The 25,460-nt window shown below is 39.6% G+C and overlaps 1 protein-coding gene across 1 annotated transcript; it reads left to right on the top strand.

Annotated features, from left to right (window-relative positions):
- The first annotated feature begins 2,080 nt into the window (after nt 1-2,080).
- LOC120776571 (laminin subunit alpha) lies at nt 2,081-24,968 on the top strand. The gene is made up of 15 exons (XM_040107334.1): nt 2,081-2,601; nt 4,125-4,271; nt 12,377-13,001; nt 13,061-13,270; nt 13,347-13,619; nt 13,688-13,825; nt 14,122-14,394; nt 14,456-15,308; nt 15,375-15,641; nt 15,709-16,099; nt 16,179-16,462; nt 16,740-16,965; nt 17,019-22,615; nt 22,707-22,924; nt 22,983-24,968. Exons 1-15 carry the CDS (start codon nt 2,350-2,352, stop codon nt 24,608-24,610), a joined length of 11,382 nt encoding a protein of 3,793 aa, XP_039963268.1. The 5' UTR covers nt 2,081-2,349; the 3' UTR covers nt 24,611-24,968.
- The last annotated feature ends 492 nt before the right edge of the window (nt 24,969-25,460 follow it).

Here is a 25,460-nt window from a genome sequence, read left to right as displayed (position 1 = left end):
ACACACGTATACACATCGTAGTATTTCAACCAGAGAATGTATAAACATATTTATTATTATATTTATATATTCTCTGCTTCAACATCAAAACAAATTGTTTATTGTTTTGTTTCATTTAGCAGAACGTTCCCTGCCGGCCGGCTGGAGTTGCGCCGGAATCTTTTTATGAATGGACTTTTGTGTTTGTGTGCTAAATGAGACTGAGACAAGAGAATGAAAATTGCGGTCGCGTGCGAGAGCGTGGCTCTCAATAATGTCATGTTTCGCTTACACTTTCTACAAGATGAATGGGAGAAGTAAACAAAACAACACACACATTTATATATTTGTATATATGTAAGTGCAAATTAAGATTATACTTACATACATGCATGCCGGCATACACACAAACGGCGCTAATGAACGAATGACAGGAAATACTATCACTATTTGCAAATATTGAAAATATTGAGGTGGCGGATAATTAACGCAATTAAATGGCGCGCTTAATATAATTAAAAAAATTATAGACTATACTAAAAAAAACAATTTTAGATTTATTTTCTTTTTACTTAATGTGCTTAGTGTCACATTTTTTATTATTGATATGATATACTGTGAGCACAAAATATTAAGACTTTTTAACTACTTGAGTGTTATTCGTCGTTTGCCTGAAGCATTTCCAACCAATATAGTGTCGCAACCACCATATTCGCCCGACTCAGCTCTGTGTGACTTCCAGCTATTCAGCAAACTCAAAGACTGCTTCGGGGAAACTGTTTGGAGTCAATTGAAGGCATTAATCGTGAATCGCTACGCTTATTAAAGGCTTTAAAAACTGTTAAGATGATTGGAAAAAACGTTGGCACAAGTGTATTGGGGCCAAGGGGTACTACTTTGAGGGAGACGACATATATCATTTTAAGGGAAGCATCTTTTGTTATTGGGGTAAAATGGATAGAAAGGAATATCGCGTGTTGATAAAATATTTTTGAACATAAATACAGTTGAAGCAAATAAACCCGTATTTGTGCGTCGATATGTGATAATAGATGAAACATGGCTCCATATTTTCAATGCTGGAATAATTTTTATAGACTGTCTTTAAAAGGAACGACCATCAACAACGACTATTACATAGTGTTATTGGACCGTTTGAAGGAGGCAATCGCCAAAGACCGGCCGAAAAGAAAGTACCAATCCAATTCACCGTGTCGCCAGTCAGGGGAAATTATGAACGCCGAAACCGAGGCCTATTTTGAAGCGAAGGAAAAATCATTCAACAAAAAGTATCAAAACGTTGGATGTTCGCTGTAATCAGTGTTTGATACCTCCTTAAAGGGGACTATGTTGAATAAAAAACGAATTTTGTCTAGAAAATGTGTTTTACTGTGATAGGGCGAGGGCGTGACCTAATACGTATTAAGCTAATCAGTTAGTAGACTTTAGTATATATTACAGATGTCCTTAAAAACTTTTATATAACTAACTGAAAGTACGAAAATAAAACATTAATTTTGAAAAAAAAGCTTTTCGTATATTATGTATTTTTAATTCCCTCGCTTATCGCCTACTACAAATAAATATTATCTTCCTACATATATATATATTGTTCATACACATAATAAAAGTAATACAAGATTTATTCGACACATATAAAAGTCGAATTCTCTACAAACATACAAATACATATGCGTACACACATACACGCACAAATTAAATGCAGCACAAAGTAAAGACATCAAATGAAGCAGCTCTTATCAGCAACATAATTTTTAATGCCGCGATATCAGCTTGACTTGTAGCCTCTGCCCTTTCCACATGCAGCCGACTGCGTGTGCGTGTTGCAGCAATGCATGGATGTGCGCTGTCCGTTGCCAGTCATAAACAGCTGAGATTGCCGATAAGCATATATGCTGCACGCACAAGCCGCCACATTCACACTCACACACATAGAAAAAAAGCAATTCACACGCACACACACATAAACGCATACGAAGCGATCTACACGATCATGCGGCCGTCGCCGATTGACTTCACGCCGAAGTCAGAAGGAAAAATTTTTTGAAATTTGAATTCAGTTGCTCGCGGAAGGGCCATCCAGACGGTTGGATAAATGGATAGGCTCCAATAAATAAAGTGAAAAGTGAAGAAAGAAAAAAAGTGAAAAGTGAAAAAATTGTGCTAGAAAAAATGTCTAAAAAGTGAAATTGCATGAGAGCACAAGAAAAAGAAATCAAATTAATTTGTGCATTAAAGAAAGGACTTCCGCTTAGCGGTATTTGTGTGTGTGTGTGAGTTGGTGCAACCGTCTCAACGAAAGGATTAATTTAGCAACAACAATAAAACGATTACATACTGAACTGCAATATGGCGCAGCCACAATGGTGGCGTAGCGGCGGCAGCGTGGGTGTGGCACTTCTCTGTGCACTGCTCGTCGCTTGCTGCGGCAGCCTGGTGCTGGCCGAACTCACACCACCGTACTTCAATTTGGCTACAGGACGTCAGGTTTATGCGTCGGCCACTTGCGGTGTGGGCACTGATGGACCGGAATTGTATTGTAAATTGGTGGGCGCTAATACGGAGAATGATCACATCGACTATTCGGTTATTCAAGGACAGGTAAGGATGAGCGGAAGAGAGAGAGAGAGGGATATATAATGAATTGCTGTGATTTATAGCTGGGATTGATTGATTTGAACCGTTCGCATGTATTCGTAAATGTTTTTGGTTAGAATTTTTAGACCGGAAGTGGTGTTAAGGACGTGTGATAGAAATACAGTGGGTTATTAAAAAACATATTAAATATATAAAAAATTAGAAAACAATTTTTTAGAAAAAATCTATTATGTATATTGCATAACTGTTAGTTTTTTGTATATATTAGAATTTTTCGAGCCACAAAATTTTCAAATTCTTCTTAGATTACTTGCTTAATACCTAGCTCGTACATATATGCAAACATTTACTCGGCTGTTATTTGTCTTGATGAGCGCATTTGTGTGTTGATTTAATTTTTTTATTTTACTTAGTTGCTGCTGATCTAATGGCTAAGCAAATTAAAATTTGCGTTTTTGTTTGTCTAAGTCGTTTGCTAGCAGCAAAAATATCTACTCGGGCGTATAAAAAGTTGAAAAAATCGGAGAACAAATATCAAACACACATATTAGCAACATGTGTTGGACTCAAAAATTATTTCCAGACTATTTTTGTTCAAAACACACAAAATTTTATGTATCTTGTACACATCTGCTGGAAAGATTATTTAGAGCTAAGAGCAAAACTGTTCCCAGTAGATAAAAAATACAATATTGCTTTAATATATAGAATTCATATTTTTATGAAGAAATAATATTAAGAAATTCCAATATTGAAGTTGTGAGACGAAAAGAAGGTGTGAAGATGAACAAATTTTTTCGACAATAAGGAAATTAATCAAATTCGATGGATTCGAAAAAATTTTTCAGTTTGAAAATAGGCGTAAATCACCCGTAAAAGCTTATTTAGAGGTAACGTAAAATAACTCAATTTTTTATGATTAAATAATGTTAGGAAATTCCAACACTAGAGTTGAAAGTAAGAAAAATGTCACAAATTACACCGAAAATCAGGAAAGTACTCAACTAATTATATTCGAAAAAATGAGATAGGGATTTTTTTAACTTCTCAATTGAATATTTAGAAATTATTATAACCTTTTCAAACTATTAAGTGGAATTAGAACCTCGAAAATTATTTTTAATAGATATTTAAGGGATTACAAAAAAAATACATTAACTTCGGTAGGTCGTTGCTGAATATCTTTCACAGATGAATTCTTTAAAATATATTTTCTTGATTTTGATCGATCAGCTTGTATGGCAGCTATATGCTATAGAGATCCGATATTGGCGGTTCAGATAAATGAGCAACTTCTTGGTGAAAAAAATATGTGTGAGAAACTTCAGGACGATATCTCAAAACCTAAGGGACTAGTTCGTGTAGTCAGACATGTACTAAATAGAGCCAGCTCGTCACGCTGATCATTTATATACACATTTTAAAAATTTTATTTTAGTTGTAGGAATTCAATATATCTAAAACTTTGACTATCCGCGAATTTATACAAAACTTTAAACAATATTTGATTCTATCATCCATTTCAGGTTTGCGACTATTGTGATCCCAGTATACCCGAAAAGAATCATGCTGCCGAGTACGCTATTGACGGCACCGAGGCATGGTGGCAGAGTCCTCCACTCTCTCGTGGTATGAAATACAATGAAGTCAATCTGACCATCGATTTCGGACAGGTAAGTGCTTGCAGCAAAACATATGTACATTGTAAATAAAGCATATGGTGGCAACAACAAAACCACAATGTGGTAAAGAAGAGCGACACAATGATAAAAACCAAAAAAATTTAGAATATTTTCTCAAATAGTGAGAAAAAAGCAAAACATTTTGGTATTCATGGTGCTCATTTGAAATGCACAATCACGCACGCGACGAGCTGACAAAGCCATGGGTAAAAAATCACGATAAAATCAAAATAACAAATAAAAGGTGTAGGGAACAAGAAAAGATGCAGCCCTGACAGCGCGTTGCAAGAGCAAACATCCAGAACATAAAAAAGCCAGTGTAAGCCGCTTAAGAATGTGGAATATGCGGTGGCTAAACGTTGAGGCAGCTGATGGTAATGATTTCTACTAAATATATGCTTGCATATGTATATAGAACACGGGCTAGCCATATGTGCCACGCATGTGTCTTGTAGCGAATGCCACGCAACCCGTATAGGCGGGTCATAAAAATTAGTCCACTTTCTGGTTCTGCTTTGGGCTGACCTTTTTCCATACCGACAAAAACTCTTTTATATTTATTTACTTGACTATCGTTTTTTAACGTCAACGCCAGAAGACAGTTCTAAAGGACCACAAGAAAGCAGAAAGTGAAGTCAAGTTAAAATAAATGCATTTAAGCATAAACTTGTAGGAAAAGTCAAAGTGTGAGTGGAGTAGCCAACAAAATGCTTAACGCTCGCCACAGACGCATCGAATTTCCGCTAACTTGTGCGCTGGTCCGCATATTTACCGGTCTGCTGTGGCCTGTTCTGCTCGGTGATTAAATGTCAGACTGTCACAAGATACGGAGTAACTTGATTTGAAGATGCATCTTGAAGATACAAAGCTCACAAACATATAGACATGTGTTTGTTTGTGTATTTTCCTGGTAAACGGCAGTGTAAACCTGCTGAGAAAGCAAAATTTGTGGAAAAAGGCTGTAATGAGTGCAGAAAATGCCAGCATCGCGTTGCTTTCATACAGAACTTTCGGTTCGGTGTCCAAAAGTAGTTCTTTTATTGAGATCTCAAATGGTTTAGACTAAATTTAAATATTGAGGTTATCAACTCGGGTCAGTAAAAGGCTGAAACTTCCCTCCAAACACACATTTTTATTTTATTTTAATATTTTAAAATATTTGCTGCTTTATGGAAAGAAGAAATACATTAAATAAGTTCATTGTGCTGACATCTCCGCCGGAATGTGATAAGCATAAGTTATACTAATACAAGCATGCGCACATCAACACGCTTCCGTTATGCTTGCTTCGACTTTATTGTTTGCCACAATATTTTCTGTGGTGCCCACTTAGGAAATTCAAATCGTATATATTCAATGTTGAAGTATGGAGGGTTAAAAATAGTGTAATTATGGATGAGTACTTTGGAAAATAAATTCAGTTAGCTCCTTCAAACTAAACATGGACATATCCATCTTTGAATCGCTTCTTCATAAATATTTAAAACACACCCAATTCAATTTGGCTATAATTTTGATTCGAATAGTGTACCTTTAATGAATAATTAAACAGAGTCATGACTACTCTTCAAAAGAAATAATAATTTATATCCAAGATCTGAGGATTGAAGCTGTTTAGAATTAAATTACTAATATTGTCAGTAAGGAGTTTTCACCTATCAAAGACTCTTTACTTGAATAGAGGCAGAACCTAACTATATACTATTTTCTATAAATAATAGGAAAATGTTTTATTTCACGTTTTTCCTACAGGGCTCTAACAGCCAACTAGTATACCCATATACATACATATGTATGTGTATATTTGGGTCTATATATGACACTTTCTGTTTTGCGTTCTTTCAAAGCATTGTGTATGCCGCATTTTAATCTGTCCTATTTACTCTTACTACTCACACAAATGTGGTGTTTAATTGAAGTCTTATAAGTTTTCTTAAGTCGAGCGGTTTCTGTCGAAGGAAGTTCCAGTTGATAAGCAATGAAATCTTTCAACTTTCAAACTCACATACAGTTACTTATATGCATTTGTAATAAATGTGCGTCTTTGTATCAACAAGAGCTGAACTCATTGCAGGCATTCTAACTATTCTTATCAGCTAGTTCTTGTTTCAGAAGTCAATAGTTTATAACACATTATTAGCTCTGAGTTGGATTAGAAAAATGTGGCTTAGTTTAACAAATTTTAAAGTATTACTGAGTCGATTTAAAGTTTCACTTCTTTGAAGTTAAATGATTCCTTCTTATGATATATATAAGTGGTTTTACTGTGTATACTCGTACATAATTTCCATTAGTAGCCTTAGTAGCCGCGCTTATCGCTTACAAATGGAAGTAGTTTAAGTAGCACACAGGATTCGCTGTGTTTCATTGCCATTACAGCATGAATCTCTATATACCCTGCAATCAAATGAAAATTAGGTATAAAAAGTACCAATTCGCAACTGGAATTTTCCGGCTAAAAGTAGTCTAGGCCGAATAGCATCAGGCGTAAATAATTTTGAAAATTGGCACAGAAAGAGAGCATGTTTATATGTCAATACACTTTCAACAATAACACCTGCTTGGGCAAAATGTTAGCAGTTTATTTTATAGTGGAAAAATACTGCCGAGGTTACAGTCTTTGACTGGATATGAGTAAGAGTCCGGTACCCTCCTCGTAGATCCGACGATCGTGAGAACAGAGTTTAAAATATACTTTAGGCAATATTTCCGATTCACGTATCCCACATAATTGGGGTATGAAGATAAACACAGTTTCATGTACCAATGTTCCTCAGCTGACCATTTTATTTCATCTCCCCAAAATAATGGATATGTTTGAAATTATGGGGAAGCAAAAGTCTGCCACTAGCTCGAATGCCTTCCATGCACATGTAATTTTGCTTTTGTTTATAGAATGGTGGAATAACGGATATCCTTTCTAAAGCACATTTTGAAATGCTCGTCGCGCACATATATAAACAAACACATTTGTGAATTTAATATACATATGTACATATAGAAGTAATAAGATTTAAACGAGCAATTATAATTGGTATTTATGGTTTGTTCTCGCATAAACATCAACATTTGGTCACTAATACGCACACAAATGTGATTACATAAATTAATGACCATGAGTTTGTCCGTTATCGCGGGTCTTGCGAGCCTTGGTCACTGTCGCCAGGCAAAATTAATGAAATTGTTTATGTATATATGCATGTATGTATGTGTATTTTGATCAAACGCCTTAAACTCTCAACTAAACTTACTATTTTTTGTGTTGTATACACACACTATGCAACAAATCTAAACTATTTGATTTTTTTTGCTATGAATACAGACAAAAGTCACTAACAATAATCAGGGATGCTCTCAAGAAATTTTTGTCGAAAAATTCTGTAGACAAATTGTGACCTGAATTGATAAAGAAATTAACGATTTCGAAATTTCTGATGCAATTATTTTCTTTTGAGTTAATGGTTGTTTTATTTTTCTTAAAAAGCTCTTAACATATACCGAATATTTAGGTTTTGGGCACAGGAAAAAGTCAGAGGTAGACAAATCTGACGAAGAATAAGCGCGTAAAGTTTAATATATTATGTTTCATAGTGTAAATATAAAAATCGCGTATACGCCCAGTAAGAAATTCGTATCACAAACGTTTATTCAAACTTCATTCCGGAGAACTTCTGATGGCAGCACTTACTAACTGAAAGTATTCAGTATCTGCATTCAATAATCTGTTACTCGTAGACTGTATTTATTTACTTTTTTACTATAAACTTGGTTTGAATTAAATTGGAAAAATTGTGCTGGTATTAGCGAAAATAAAAGTGTTGGGTCCACCCATCAACTCTTTCCGCCTTACGTGAAGAAATATAAGTTCACATATTTAGGTTTTTTCCCAACAGGGTCCATCTGAGACAACTTAGCGCTATATGCAACCGTATGTAAATATTTATGCATTCCAAGTAGACTCAACATTGATCATGTGGCATGCCACAGACGCGTTAAACTGCAACAAGATAGCAGAATGGATGATATAAAATAATTTTTAACGCCAACACAAGCGGTTATTAGCATTGAAGTGCGGAAACACACTCACGCACACACACGCACACATATTTATGCACATATTATTCATTAATGTAAACATGTTCTCAGATGGACTGGCATAGCTTTCGTACATATGTGTGTATGTGTGCGCATCCGCCAAAGGCTTGCAGCAGCGCTTATCTCATGCAACAGCTTTAATTACGATCCAGCGCAGATCACATGAAGAATTAACAGGCTAAATGCATGAGTATCTTTATAGCTCATTTTAATTGCTGCCAAAATGAAAAAAAACACAAAGCGCTAAGCTCAATTGCCTGAGAGCGTGTTTATTTTTGGGTTTTGTTTAATTTTTTGTTTTTGTTCACTAATCGCCACTTTTGCAATCGGATATGCGAGAAATGCTTACAGAGCATTTGAGTAGCTTTCAGCATTAAAAATACTTTCCACAACAAGTTCGAATGGAATTACATACGCGATTGCATATATATGTATGACATACTTATGTATGACAAAGTATGTATATGTTTAGGTGTATATTCATGTATATTATGCTGATTGCTCATGCTTCATATAATTCCTAAAATTTGTTTACTTTGCATATAAATTTGTATGTGTCTATGTAAATTTGGTATAAAGGATGTCATTTAGGACTTTATAAAATTTTCTTTGGAAAAATTGATTAAAGTAGTTTTTAGTTATTGTGCAATGTGTCACTTGCAGGGTTCGTCAGATCAGAAAGTTTGATAATAATTTCGAACAATTATACCTGTAAGCAGTTACGAAGTATTTTTTTTTTTAATTGTCGCTAAATTTCGCATTATGATGCCTTAAACATATTTTAATTATTTTAAACGATGGGTTTTACTTACTTATAGCAACTTGTTTCTTGGCAATAAAGAAATTCAAAATATTAAATCCCGAATAAGATACAACTTAAAAATAAAAAAATATGAATTATCGACCTAAATATACACCCTTTATGTGTAATTTTATTAGCTTATTATTCATATTCTATGTTATTATTGTTTTTGGCGCTGAGTAGCTGGATCGATATTGCTTAGTGTCACTGTTCGACTGGAGCGTGCTAGTGATCTCATCGTTCTCAGCATTTTCTAATTCTTATTTCATTCTGCCGTCAAGCTTTGGCTGCTAAAATAAATTTGTATGAGTACACAAGACAATTATTTGTTTATTGAAATGAATTGTGTGTGAAGTTTGAGTGCGTTAAGCTTATTTGGCGCTACAAAAATTAAATATACACACCGCAAGAAATATTTAGAAAAATCCGTAGAATATTTGGATACCTTGTACATACTTATATGTACATACTATACATATGTAAAAACTTGTATGTATGTACAAATGTCTAAATAGAAATTAATGAACATGAACATATGTGGACGGATGTATTTATGTAATATTTATGTACATATGTACATATACGATATGTGACTGTAATGCAAATTCTATATTTGCATAAACTGGAATGAAGTCATTGCAGTTTTCTAGTTCAAGGTGCATATAGTACATATGCACATAAGTACATATAAGTATGCATAGAGTCTAGTTTTGATGCTCTTAAAATTGTCAAAGCATTCATCGTAGGCTTATCGGTAACTTATCACCATATTAAATTTGGTAAAAATCTGTGTCAGAGTGTGTAATCTCTGGCTTTGGAAAAAATATGTACATACATATGTATGTATGTATGTATGTACTTATTCAGAAAAGAGGGTTGCACTCAAAGTTAGCTATCGAAGGAGAAATGGCGAACCGATCGATTACTACTTCATTACGCTAGTTGCTTGTTTAATTCGATTCGTGTAACAAAATTACGTAGCTGTGTCTTCATGCCATTTTTGGCCGTTTTTCGTTCAATGCATGGCTCAAATTGATAATTTTTTGTCAGTAGCGATTAGTATTAACAGTTTCACCAGGCTTTCCGGTCCAGTCCTGATCCTATCATACACAAATCATTGCCTTCCTACCGAATCGACCTGGCTGTACAGTCGATGTTGATGGTTATACCGGAATAACTCATAACTTTCTTCATTAGGGATTCTCATCGCCAGTGGCAAGTCGCTACAAAACTGATTTTCTTTCGGGCCTTTGATGCAAAATTTCACAAGTGTTTTTTGCGTTTTCCATTTGTCTTTCATTTAATCCATGTGGCATCCATTTTCCAGACTTTTGCATCTTTGCCATATCTTTCAAACGGTCTGAAATTGTTTGTTGTGCGGCATTTAACATGGCTGCTATTTGCTTTTGACTCAAGGTATCAACTTCATGCAATATTGCTTGCAGTTCGGCGTCTTCAAATTTTTTTGGTGATCTTCCACGATCTTCATTTCTCACACCACAATCATTATCTCTGAACCGTTGAAATCGACATTTGCATGTTGTTTCTGAAAGAGCATGATTACCATATGCCTCGATAAGCGTTCGATGCGACTGTACAACACTTTTCTTCAAATGGAAAAAAAATATTGCTTTCCGCAAATCATGATTTTCGGTACAAAATTTTATATTTTCAACACAATGGAAAAATATGATGTTTATTGAATGACTGTGACCTTATGGAATATATTTGACAAATGCCATTCCAACCAAGTAAAAAGAATTACGGCACGTACACAACAAATGTTCCTCACAAACACATTTGTATCTTAAAGCTCGTTTCATACCTGGATATGTCTATGTATATATTTTATCATTTTTATTTTTAAAGGAGTGCATTTGTTAACTTTCCATTTCGTGTACGCGTATGCTCTTTCTTTATATTCTTTGTTCAAAATTTTGTACTCACACTTAGCTGAAAATGTTTTTCTTGGCCAAGTTTCGCAGATCCACTCTAAATACCATCGCACGATTTACTGTTATTGGATACATATGTATATCATATGCATAGTTTCTAAGTCAAGTTATTCAACTCATGCAAATATCGGAAAATCGGCTGCTTGGTCGTGCTTACCATCTGTATTGGAGATGTTAAAAATTTAGTTTTACATTTCCACGAATTTAACATTCAGGCTGACAGTTCGTATTTTTATATTTTTTTGGCGAAATACTCACCAAATGTTAAATGAATGGGGATTACAGCAATCTTCCTCAATTTTTTCGATAAAATGTTCAGAGTGAGCCTCAGTTTTGTTTATTGTCTCTTCAGTGTCGCTAAGGTTTTTTTTTCCAGCGTGCATGCTCTTAAAGACTGAGAATACTAAAATGTCCACCATTTAATCCATAACAATCAGTTCATTTAAAAAAATATATTTTTCTTGATATAGTCAGTAACTAGTTACAAACCTCTTTTAATGCAATTAGAGATATGAATGATTCATGAGTTTTATTGTCTATTTACCCAAGTTTGCACTGATGGGTTATCGCAAACACAAGTTTATATATATTTACAGTTGGTTTGCTTCTCGCAAATTAATTTAGAGAATTTAAATGGCTATGGGCATGCGGACAACAAAAAAGATTTTTGACGCAGCCATGAATATTGCCATCTGTGGTTGTGTGAGTAGCATACATATGCTATTTACTTCCATAAATAAAGAAAGAATTTATATAGAATATATAAGGGATTGAATTTTTAATTGTTTACCATATATTTTATGGTTTCAGAGTTAGGATGGACTTATTTTGATTTTATACAAATCTCTGTGACATGGTAGGGCTTCAGCTTTCATGAAGAGCTATGGTCCCTATTAGGAGAATTATATAATTGTAATTTTCGATTTTATCGAAGCGTTTTGATATTTAATTCTTGTCGGGATTTCTTTTTAAATAACTTAAAGGTTTTAAAAAACTTTTTAAATACTGGTTTATTTTGAACTCCACAAGTTTGATGGCTTGACCGAACATAGCGCATTATATTGCGAGCAAAACAAAGACGTGCGCCTGGAAGTATGCAATTTGATTGGCGATCTTGTTCAACTGTGTAGATCAGTTGCTTTGTTGCCGCCAGATATGACCACGAATACATACAGCAAATAATTTACTCAACTTCCCTTTTATATATACATACATACTATATTTTCTGAATTCTTCGTCAACAGGAATTCCATGTGGCCTATCTTTTCATTCGTATGGGTAACTCGCCACGTCCTGGTCTATGGACATTGGAGAAATCTACCGATTATGGTAAGTCATGGACCCCGTGGATGCATTTCTCCGATTCGGTGCACGATTGTATCACCTACTTCGGCAAGGATTCCTACAAGCCCATCACACGTGATGATGATGTCATCTGCTCAACTGAGTTCTCGCGTATTGTGCCATTGGAGAATGGTGAAATACCAGTCATGTTGTTGAATGATCGTCCCTCGGCCTCGAACTATTTTAACTCGACCGTGTTGCAAGAGTGGACACGTGCCACAAATGTGCGCATACGCTTGCTACGTACGAAGAATTTACTCGGCCATTTGATGTCGGTAGCACGACAAGATCCGACAGTTACGCGTCGTTACTTCTACTCCATCAAAGATATCTCGATTGGCGGTCGTTGTATGTGCAATGGTCACGCGGACACTTGTGATGTAAAAGACCCTAAGAGTCCAGTGCGTATTTTGGCCTGTCGTTGTCAGCATCGCACTTGCGGCATACAGTGTAACGAATGTTGCCCGGGCTTCGAGCAGAAGAAATGGCGCCAGAACACCAATGCACGTCCCTTCGAATGCGAACGTAAGTGGGAATGGATTTTGAAGGAAAGTTGGTCATGAGCTTTGTATTTTTTATTGCAGCTTGCAACTGCCACGGTCACACAAACGAATGCGACTACGATGAGGAGATCGATCGTAAAGGCTTATCGTTGGATATTCACGGACGCTATGATGGCGGTGGCGTTTGTAAGAATTGCCAACACAATACAGAGGGCATCAACTGCAACAAATGTAAGGGCAAATTCTATCGTCCCTTCAACAAATCCTGGAACGAGACCGACGTCTGTCAACGTAAGTAGAAAAAGTCATGCTTCGACATGGCCTCTTATATTTTGGACCATATTCGTACTAAAAACTTCAATTGTAGCTTGCAACTGCGACGATGTCTACTATACCGGCCACTGCGAGGAGGGCACTGGTCGTTGCGAATGCCGCAAGGCGTTCCAACCGCCAAACTGCGACTCCTGCGCCTATGGTTATTATGGCTATCCGAACTGCCGTGAGTGCGAGTGTAACTTGAATGGTACAGACGGTTATCACTGTGAGGCGATCAACGGTGAATGTCCATGCAAGATCAACTTCGCCGGCCATTATTGTAAGCAGTGCGCTGAAGGTTTCTACGCCTTCCCAGAGTGCAAAGGTACGGAACCCGTTTTCCAGATCAAGTCTTCTTTAATTATTAATTGCTTAAATTATGTACATTTTTAGCTTGCCAGTGTAATAAAATTGGCTCGATCAGTAATGACTGCGATGTGGAAAGTGGCCAGTGCAAATGTCTGAGCAGCTTTGGTGGAGAACGGTGTGAGCATTGCAAGGACGGCTACTACAATTATCCCAAGTGTCAATGTGAGTATTGGATATTACACAAAGTCAATACATGGGACTAACAAATATAGCCTTGGGGCAGCCAATAATAATAAGATGGTTCAGAAGAAAAGTGAAGACTACTCTAAATTTCGTTAAGCCGTTCCCGTGAATGTCGGGTCTACGTCCGGAGGACCCGGATTTTGATTCGCCCAAGTACTGCCAAATCGACAGTATTCCTCCACCCCTTTTCTAGGTGCTCCAAATATTGTCTTCGGCCGCTACAACAACACCTACTTTAAATTTTAATTAAAGCCTATTTTCTTTTTCTTAACTAGATTGTGATTGCGACATACAAGGCACAGAAGCAGAAATCTGTAACAAAGAGTCGGGTCAATGTATTTGCCGTGAAGGATTCGGGGGACCACGTTGTGACATGTGTCTTCCTGGCTTCTATGACTATCCCGCTTGCAAGCCATGCAACTGCTCCACACAAGGCAGTACGGCCATCACTTGTGACAATACGGGCAAATGTAACTGTTTACCCAACTTCGCTGGCAAACAATGTACGCTTTGCAGTGCCGGTTACTACAGCTATCCGGAGTGCTTACGTAAGTATTTTGGGAGCGTGTACTTAAAGCAATAAGTAATTTATATCTCTTTGACATACAGCTTGCAATTGCGACGTCCACGGTTCGGAGGGTGTCACCTGTAATTCGGACGGCCAATGTTCGTGTTACCCGAACTTTGGCGGTAAACTGTGTGACTCCTGCAAGGAGGGCTTTTACAATTTCCCCAGTTGTGAGGACTGCAATTGTGATCCCGCAGGTGTTATTGACAAGTTTGCCGGTTGCGGTTCAGTGCCGGTAGGTGAGTTGTGTCAGTGTAAGGAACGCGTAACGGGCCGCATTTGTAATGAATGTAAGCCGCTCTATTGGAACTTGAATATCAGCAATCCGGACGGTTGTGAAGTGTGCGATTGTTGGACCGATGGTACTATTGCTGCATTGGATACTTGCCTCTCGAAGACGGGACAATGTACATGTAAGCCACATACACAAGGACGCACTTGCAGGGAATGTAAAGACGGTACTTATGATTTGGATGGCTCATCGCTGTTTGGCTGTAAGGACTGTAGTTGTGATGTGGGCGGTTCGGAGCACAGCGAGTGTGACAAGTCCTCAGGCCAATGTAAGTGTCATCCACGTGTAACGGGACGTGGTTGCACACAACCATTGACAACACACTACTTCCCCACATTACATCAGTTCCAATATGAATACGAGGAAGGCTCACAACCATCGGGTGCGCAGGTGCGCTATCAATACGACGAGAATGTGTTCCCCGGCTTCAGCAGCAAAGGTTATGCCGTCTTCAACGACATACAAAATGAAGTACGTAATGAGTTTATGGTGAAAAAGTCCTCGCTGTATCGCATTGTTATACGTTATGTGAATCAAAACCCATCCAATGTTACGGCGAGCATACTCATACAATCGGAAAATCCACTCGAAGTTGACCAGAGGTATGTACAGTATTGATAAATTCTTATCGCCTTATATGCATTATATATTTACTCCACATATTTTAGTGTCAAAGTGCTCTTGCGTCCAACGACGTCCCCGCAGTTCGTTACAGTCTCCGGTGTGAAAGGCAATAAACCCTCACCTGTCGTTTTGGACCCGGGCTCGCGTTACACCTTCACAACAAAGGCGAACAAGAATGTTATGCTCGATTATTTCGTGCTACTGCCAGCGGCTTACTACGAAGCTTCCATTCTAACACGCAAAATCACGAATCCCTGCGAATTGGGCAATATGGAGCTTTGTCGTCATTATAAATATGCTTCCGTCAATGAGTAAGTTAATTAAAATAGTTTCCTAAAAATATAAGTGTTTACTTTTTGAATATGTGTTATATTACAGTTTCCAACCATCCACGACGCCATTTATTGCCGGCGCTAATGATAAACCCAACATGCCTTCCGAAGTCTACGCCGATCCTGAACATTTGGCCATTATTGGCCATGTGGGTGATATACCCGTCATCAGCGATACACAGCGTCAATTGAACTACATGGTCGATGTACCGCACAGTGGCCGTTACATATTTGTTATCGATTATGTCAGTACTCGCGAGTTTCCCGAACCCTTTTTCCTCAAATTAAGTTTAGGTAATAATGAAGAGGATTATGGTACAACAACTTTGTATCCCTGTCTCTACTCAATGGCTTGCCGCACGCCAATAATCGATGACTATAGTCGCGAGAAAGCATTCTACATTTCTAAGGATGGCCAAAAACCGGTCATTGTTACGGTAGGTTATCGCTTTTTTTAAGTATTTAATGGAAATTTAAATATAATACTAACTTAATCTAACCCTACTTTCTCTTCAGACTGACTATGATGATGTTGGACGTGTTGCAATAATATCTGTTACCGCTATTCCAGTCGATAAGTGGTCCATAGATTACATCGAACCCAGTCCGGTTTGTGTCACACACAATAATCAATGTGCCGCACCGAAATTCCGTTCCGTGCCCGACTCGAAGAAAATTGAATTCGAAACTGATCATGAAGATCGTATTGCCGAAAATAAACCCCCATATGCCGCTCTGGATGAACGTGTTAAACTGGTATATTTGGATAATAAGGGAGATACAAGCACAATTGTTATTGAGTGAGTAGATAATATGGTATATATTAGTGAGAACTTCGAAAAATACTCGGAGTGGAGGAAGGACATGAATAAAGGTCTATCCATGAAAAAACAGTTTGATTGACCAAAAAATGCTGAAAGATTGGAGATCTCTAGATGGATATTGGAGATCCATTGAATCCAATTAACAGTAGTTCTTTTCTCGTCTCCAAATTCTCCATTTGACGAAGTACTACCTTCTCTTTACTGTAAATCTAGCTATTTTATACTGCTATTTTAAAACTTATTTCATTTGCAGATCGAAGGTAGGCGAACCCGGCCGCTATGTTATTTTGGTCAAATACTATCAGCCGCATCATCCAAAATACAACGTACTCTACACGCTTACCACTGCCAAAAATCAATACAGCGGTAAATTCGATATTAGCCATTGTCCATCCAGTTCGGGCTGTCGTGGTGTTATACATCCTAACGGCGAAGATTGGTGGTTCGATATTGAAGATGACTTTAAATTTACGTTAACGGTATGCAATTTAACTTTTTTAATCAATATATAGTCATCTTTACTCTTCTACAGAACTCACGCCCACAAGGAGTCTGGCTGGACTATTTAGTAATTGTGCCAATAAATCAGTATAATGAAGATCTGCTCGTGGAAGAATTGTTCGACCAGACCAAGGAGTTCATCAAGGAATGTGGCCAAGACCACTTCCACATCACACACAACGCATCCGAGTTCTGTAAGAAGGCCGTTTTTTCGTTGACATCCGAGCACAATATTGGCGCCTTACCTTGCAACTGTGACTACGAAGGTTCCATCAGCTTTGAGTGTCATCCCTTCGGCGGTCAATGTCAGTGCAAGCCGAATGTGATCGGTCGTCAGTGTAATGCTTGTCGCACCGGTTTCTATGGTTTCCCTGAATGTAAGCCTTGTGACTGCCCCAGCACTGCCATGTGCGAACCGAACACGGGCGAATGCGTTTGCCCGCCGAATGTGATGGGCGAGATGTGCGAAAAGTGCGTGCCCAATACATATGGCTTCCATCAAATAATCGGTTGTGAAGATTGTAATTGCAATTATTTGGGTATTGCTAATGGTAATCAACAGTGTGACATGTTCAATGGTTCATGCGAGTGTCGTCAACATATTGAGGGTCGTTCTTGTGATATGTGTTCGAATGGTTACTACGATTTTCCACGTTGTGATCATTGTACCTGTAATACGGCTGGAACTCTGGCGGAAATTTGCGATAAAGTCGATGGCAGTTGTTTCTGTAAGAGCAACGTAGTGGGTCGCGACTGTGAGCAGTGTCAAGAGGGCACATACAACTTGCAGGAGAGCAATCCGGATGGTTGTACGTCTTGTTTCTGCTTTGGTCGAACGACACGTTGCGAGAGTGCCTACCTGCGTATTTACAATTTGAGCTTGTTGAAAAATATCACTTTGAATTCAGCGCACTTTGGTGGGAATACTATTGATTTCCAAATTTGGGATATACCACAAGACGAGCTAATGGTGAATGAGACCACACTGAAGGCAGATTTCTCATTCCACGAAGTTAATGACGTAGAGATTGAGGAAGTTGTCTATTTCGGCGTACTTGATTATCTAATGAACCAAAATAGTCACATCTCTGCTTATGGTGGGGAGCTCGCTTATTCACTGTACTACACTACTGGCTTGTCTGGCAAACCATTGCTCGCACCCGATGTAGTTCTGCTGAGTAAAGATCATTTATTGGTACACCAAAGTTATGAACAACCTTCGAGCAATCAGGCATTTAGAAATCGTGTGCAAATGGTAGAGTCCAATTTCCAAACACACGATGGCAAACCTGTGACACGTGCCGACTTTATGATGGCCTTGCGTGATCTCAAGATGATCTTTATACGTGCTAATTACTGGGAGCAAACATTTATTTCATACTTATCCGATACATATTTGACGCTGGCCGATGAGGATGAAGATAATCTAGGCGAATATCAATTATTGCCCGTAGAACGTTGTAACTGTCCACCTGGTTACACTGGTTTGTCCTGTGAAGATTGTGCGCCGGGCTATTATCGCGACTCTAACGGTCCTTATGGCGGTTACTGCATACCTTGCGAGTGCAACGGTCACGCACAAACATGCGATTGCGCAACAGGCATTTGCAAAGATTGTCAACATTCAACGACTGGTGAACACTGTGAGCTCTGTCAGGAGGGTTACTATGGTAATGCGACATATGGTTCACCACATGATTGCATGATTTGTGCATGTCCACTGCCTTATGAGAGCAATAACTTTGCGACTAGCTGTGAGATCTCCGAATCTGGTGATGAGATACATTGTGAGTGCAAACCGGGATATACAGGACCACGCTGTGAAGCGTGTGCTAATGGTTACTATGGCGAGCCTGAAAAGGCAGGCGATTATTGTAAACCTTGTGAATGTTCGGGTAATATCAACCCCGCCGAACCGGGTTCGTGTGATACTATAACCGGTGAGTGTCTGCTGTGCTTGAATAATACCTCTGGCGTGGCATGCAACCTATGCAAACCTGGCTTTTATGGTGACGCGGTAAATTTGAAGAATTGTCAAAGCTGTGATTGCGAAGAGTTGGGCACATCCGAGTGTGATCCTTATGAGGGTAAATGTCGTTGTCAAGACAATGTGATCGGCGAGCGTTGCGACCAGTGTAAGCCCGATCATTATGGCTATGACTCAGGACTGGGCTGTCGTGCTTGCGACTGTGGTGTAGCCTCCAATTCGACACAGTGCGATGCACATACTGGAAAGTGTAGTTGCAAGCCAGGTGTGACGGGCCGTCAATGCGATCACTGCGCTGTGGATCATTGGAATTATACAAATGAGGGTTGCCAACCTTGTCGTTGCAATCAGGGTTATTCGCGTGGCTTTGGCTGTAATCCGTTTACGGGACAATGTGAATGTTTGCCAGGTGTTATCGGTGATCGTTGTGATGCTTGTCCAAATCGCTGGGTGCTCATTAAGGACGAAGGCTGCTTCCAGTGTGACTCCTGTCATGACGCTTTGTTGGATGTGACCGATCGGCTGCGCTATCAAATCGATCCAGTGGTGGAAGAGTTCCAATCAGTTGCTTTAGCTTTCTTCACCAGCCAAAAATTGAACTACTACGATGAATTGGCTGATAAAATTGCACCAGAAGTGCAAAATCTGGACCCGAAACGCATTAATTTGGATCCGGCGCGCTCGTTGGTCGCTGAAATAGAATCGGGCGCAAAGATTTACGGTAAACAGGTGAACTTTAGTTTGAGCAATGCTTTAGAAAGCCCTCAAATTGCCAGTGAACTTATAGTGAATGCAACTGATTTGCGCGAAAAGGCCAAGGCGAGTGCTTTAGAGGCCCAAGATGCTATAAATTCAGTGGATGCGCTCTCAAAGAATCTAGAAACGGCAGCAAGCACAAAAATCGATGCCGCTTTAGAGGAAGCGCAACGCATTTTAAAAGATCTGAATGAAACGACAATTGATACTAAACCCACCCAACAGGTCTTGAACAAATCTAATGAGCTCTACACCGAGATTGACATACTTGTGGCGCCAATTAAGAATCAAAATGATGCACTGACTTTGCTGAAGGATGATATAGGGGATTTAAGCGACAAACTCGAAGACCTATACTACTGGAGTGGTAATGCTACGGAAAACGCCATCACAGTAGAACGCTTGAACAATTTGAATAAGGCTGCCTTTGAAAACTCCAAATTCGATACTGTTTCTGACCAACAAAAGGAAGCTGACAAACATATTGAAGAAGCTGGCAAATACTTTGTGAATATTGACTTGGCGCTAATTGATATTGACAAGAGAATTAATCAACTCTCGAGTGTACTCTCCGACTTGAGAGATATTAATAAAAATGTCGATGAGGATTTCCCGGAGATGGAAAAGGAGAACAGCGAGGTAACTGAATTGGCTGCAAAGGCCATACGACGTGCTGATGAATTGAGCTCACGCGCTCACGACCTCACTGATCAATATGCCCACATGACAGCAAATGCTGAGCCAGCAATAAAGGCGGCTACCGCTTACAGTGGCATTGTAGATGCAGTTACTTCAGCACAACAATTTACTAAAGAAGCCAAATTCGCTGCCGGCAACGCCACGGAGATCACCGATGGCATCGAAGATCGTGCTGGACGCGCTGACAAGGACTCCGGCGAGTTGTTACAAAATGCGCGTGGCGCCTTGAATAAGGTGCAAAGTGAGTTGGAGCCACGGTTGAACGTTTCCGCTTCGAAAGTAGAAAACATATCGAATTTGAATAAAAACACCGAGAAACGTCTCGAGGAGATAAATATTGCATTGCAACAATTGCCAGTGGAAACGCAGCATGATCTGTGGAATAACGCCAATCAGAATGCTACCGAAGCGCTGGACATAATTGAAGATGTCCTCGATGTATTGCGTCCTGTCGGTGCACAAAGCGAGAAGGAGTTGGAGAAGGCACGAAATATATCAAGAGACATTGATGCCACGACAAAAGATGTCTCACAAGTGCGCTCGCAATTAGACACCGTGGAAGACACCATACCACAGCTGAATGAATTGGCGCAAATTATCGAGCAAGAGCAGGCAAATGTCGAAGAGATTGGCCAGTTATTGGGCGAAGATATTGAGAACTTGAAGCGACAAATTGAAACTGCACGCCAAATTGCCAATGCTATTAAGGTGGGCGTACGCTTCTCGCCAGGTACCGTTTTGGAACTGAAAACACCCGAGACCACGCCACTGTTGGCCACCAAAACTAAAGCTTCAGCATACTTTAAGACCGAGAAACCCAATGGTTTCTTAATGTACTTGGGCAACCATAATAGAACCTCGTCGGCTGGCAGCACACCCGCCAATAAAGACAATGAGGACTTCATGGCTGTAGAGATCGTAAATGGCTATCCAATCTTGACCATGGATGTGGGCAATGGACCTGAGCGTATTACAAATGAAAAATACGTTGCCGACGGCAATTGGTATCAGGCAATTGTAGATCGCACTGGCTCAAACGCAAAACTGATCATACGCGAGGAATTGGAGAACGGCACTGTGGTGGAGCATAAGAAGGAGCAACCATTGCTAGGCGCCAATAATGTGTTTAATGTTGACCGCAACAGTCGCTTGTTCGTGGGCGGTCTGCCACCACCAGCCGACTTTACGCCACCACATGACATACAGAGCAACGCCTTTGAGGGTGAAATCGAAGATCTGCGAATAGGTGATGAACATGCCGGTCTGTGGAACTTTGTTTTCGGTTTGGAGAATAACCAAGGCGCACAACCGCGTAATAAATTGTTAACCGAAGAGATACCGCCAACAGGTTACCGTTTCAACGGCAACGGCTACGTGGCACTCAAAGCCTCGCCATATAATCTGCGTGCACGTTCCAGCATACAATTCAGTTTCAAGGCTTCGAAAGACTCCAAAGACGGTTTGTTATTCTACTACGGACGCAATGATCAATTTATGTCGGTGGAGCTTGTTAACGGATTAGTGTTCTTCCGTTATAAACTGGGCGATAATGTTATGTCGGCGGGTACACAAGATCTTTACAATGACGACAAATGGCATCGTGTAGTAGCCGAACGTGATGGCAGACGGGGTCAGTTGAAGGTAGACGACATGATGTTGGCCCAAGAAGACATACCCACCGGTCCGACTGAATTCAATCCAATACCTAAGCGTCTGTTCTTTGGTGGTTTCCCCGGCAAGCGTAATCATTCGGTGGTCACTGAGCATAACTTTGATGGCTGCATTGATGAGGTGTCAATTTCGGGTACAAAGGTGGATCTGGGCAATAATGTGCACGCACATGGCGTTAAACCTGGCTGCCCGAAGAAATTCTCAACTGTGTTGGCATATCCCCCCAACGAATATGGTTTCTTGCGTAAAGCCAATGTCACGTCCAATAATAAGTTGAATGTTAATTTGAAGTTCAAGACCCGTCAACGGGATGCTCTGATCTTCTATGGCGCCAATCATGATCAGAGCGCGAATATAGGTCTCACACTAAACGACGGATATTTAACCTTGCGTAGTATGGGCGCTGAGGTTGTGTCGGATATGAAACGCTTGAACGATGGTGAGGAACATGTGGTCACCGTGCAGCATGACGGCGATCAGTTACGTTTGTCCATAGACGACACGGAAGATAAGCGGTAAGTAATGTTTGGATAATAATAAGCAAAAAGTGATGCACATCTCATTTTTAAACCGTACTTAATAATTTTTTGGGGCTTTCCTTTTTAGTTTACCCTACACACCGGAAGCCCTAAACATCCAAGCAGGTGATATATTCTTCGCTGGATTACCAGATAATTATAGACCCGTGCGAAATGCACTGCCTACCATGGCGTACTTTGTCGGCTGCATTAGTGATGTGACCATCAACGGTGAGATAGTCAATTTCGCCGACAGCGCTGAGAAACGTAAAGGCAATATCAATAACTGTCCAACAGATATTTTAGGTAGGCTATTGTGTCTATTTTATAGTCTGAAAAGAAAACTAATGTTTGTTCCGCACAGCTTATGATGTTGCAGCAATACCATTGTTCTTCCCAGAAGGTGCAAACGAGCTTTTACCTGAGCCAGAGTACCCGGGTAACTTTGCAGTACCACTGGCGCCTTTCGCGCCTGTGACTACTACAACGACATCACGTCCAGTTGTAGTCATTACAACAGCTAGCACTACGACAAAATCAACGAAGGAGCCACCTACACAAAGTCCGCCAATCGTTGACACACGAGAAGAAGAATTGGAACAGGAGCGACAGCGAGAACGGGAGAGAGAGCAAGAGCGAGAACGAGAACGAGAAATTGAACGTGAGAGAGAACGCGAAATAGAACGAGAAAGACAGCGAGAAAAAGAGCGTGAACGGGAAAGAGAACAAGAAGAAAACATTAAGCCAATACCAGAACCTGAATCCGAACCCGAATTGAAACCAGAAGAACCGTTGGAGCCATTAGCTGGTCCAGTGCATCCACTGCCGCCACAAAATGTGCCGGAAGATCCGCGCTGCAAACTGCCCACAAATCCAAACTTCGATGTCGATTACGATGACGCTGGCTATCGCTTTTACGCATTGCGTGAGCAGCGTCTAGAAATATCGCCGCCAACGAAGCTCCGCAAGCAATACGATATAAGTCTGAATTTCAAGACTGCCTACCCCGCCGGCTTGCTATTCTATGCGGGCATTAAACAGCAACCCGACTATATTGCAATCTATCTGTGGGAGGGTAAATTGCATCATCAAGTGCAAATTGGAGGACAGGTGGTGAATGTCACCAGCAAAGCGGAAGTGAACGACGATGAATGGCATAATGTGAAAGTAACACGCAAACACCATACGATTAGCCTCTTCATCGATCAAATTGAAGTGGATTCAGTAACTGAAATGGTGGAGGATAGTTATGAGTTGAATGTGCGAAACATGGGACTATTCCTTGGCGGCGTGCCGAAACTCTGGGAGGCGGAAGTTTTCGACAGAATCGATTATGTTGCAGAAGATCAACCCTTCTACAATGGTTGTCTGAAAGACCTACGGCTCAATGATGTAAACCTGAAGAAGGAACCAGAAGCATATCACACAGTGCCCTGCTCAACAGAAGTCGAACAAGGTTTCTTCTTCAGCAAACAGGCGAGCTACGTGAAGCTTTTCGAACGCTTCACCGTCGGCACTGATTTCAACATCAATTTCGATATCCGTCCACGCGAGCCAGACGGACTGCTTTTCTCTGTGCATGGCAAAAACGCCTATATGATCCTGGAGTTGATCGACAATAGTCTAGTGTTCACCGTAAAGTCCGATTCTAAAAACATTGTCACTACCAATTATACATTACCTGATAACGGTAGTTATTGTGACGGCAAGTGGCGTAATGTGCAAGCGGTAAAATCGAAATTCGTCATTACGATTTCCGTGGATTACATCAGCACACATCCGGGTGTTGGCTCAGATGGTTCGACTTCGACAAAAACAAATCGTCCGCTCTTCTTGGGCGGTCATATTGCCTTCAATAAGGCGCCAGGCTTGAAGACGAAGAAAACCTTCAAGGGTTGCATACGCAATGTCCAGGTGAACAAGAAGGCAGTACGCATTACACCGAAGATGATACATGGCGATATCTGGCAAGGCGCTTGCCCGCTTAATTAGTCAGATTATCTCTAATAATATCAAAAGCAACAAAACAAAAACGAACAAAAATGTCGACGACCGAAAGTTGCCGTATGCCCACGAGCTCTTAACCTCGATGGCCCGTGCGATTTGTAAACGCAAACTGTTTTGATTTTGACTATTCTGTTTTGTAATTTTTGATTTTCTTTATATTTTTATTTTCTTACTTTCACGTAATCTATTACTTATCTTTGCTATTTTATATTATGCTTGCGCCTGTTTTATAAAGAACAAGGTCTGGTATATTTTTATTAAATTTTTTAAATTTATTCATTCAATCTGTTCTTCCTTTTTATGTAAAGTCCGATAAATAATTTTTAATAAAGTTTAAATTTGTACATGCAAAAGTTGTGTAGTGTGTGTCTTTATATTGTCTTCGAAAATATAAGTAAAAGGAAAATACCTAACTCTGATTCTCATTTTATTAGAGAAATGTAAGTAATTTTTTTCTTTCCAAGGATGAGGTTATATATTCACGATTTACAGATATAGGTTAGGATAGCTACACCACTAAATATCTCATTTGAACTGCTAGAAACGCATTTCCGTTATGATGGCCAGAACTTCTAAGTATGGAAGGCATATCTGCAGAGCCGGCGAATATCTACACCAGTCAATTCGCCTTGTTTGAAGAAATTATTGTAATCAAGATGCTTCAATCTTAGTCTAGCGAAACTGGACAGTGAAGGAGAAAGTTCTAGATGTTCCCATCTTATCTTCCTTCCTGGAGTTTTGACAAGTTGTGTCCTTGAAAATATTTTGCCTCACCGCATGAGTGCCAATGGGACAGTGTTATAACACCTACCTTTGCGGTAGGCTGTCAAACGCT

The sequence above is a fragment of the Bactrocera tryoni genome, chromosome 5, assembly GCF_016617805.1.
Source record: "Bactrocera tryoni isolate S06 chromosome 5, CSIRO_BtryS06_freeze2, whole genome shotgun sequence".
Lineage (NCBI taxonomy): Eukaryota > Metazoa > Arthropoda > Insecta > Diptera > Tephritidae > Bactrocera > Bactrocera tryoni.
Note: the sequence above shows the minus strand (reverse complement) of the source record. Positions and strands in the feature narration are given on the sequence as shown.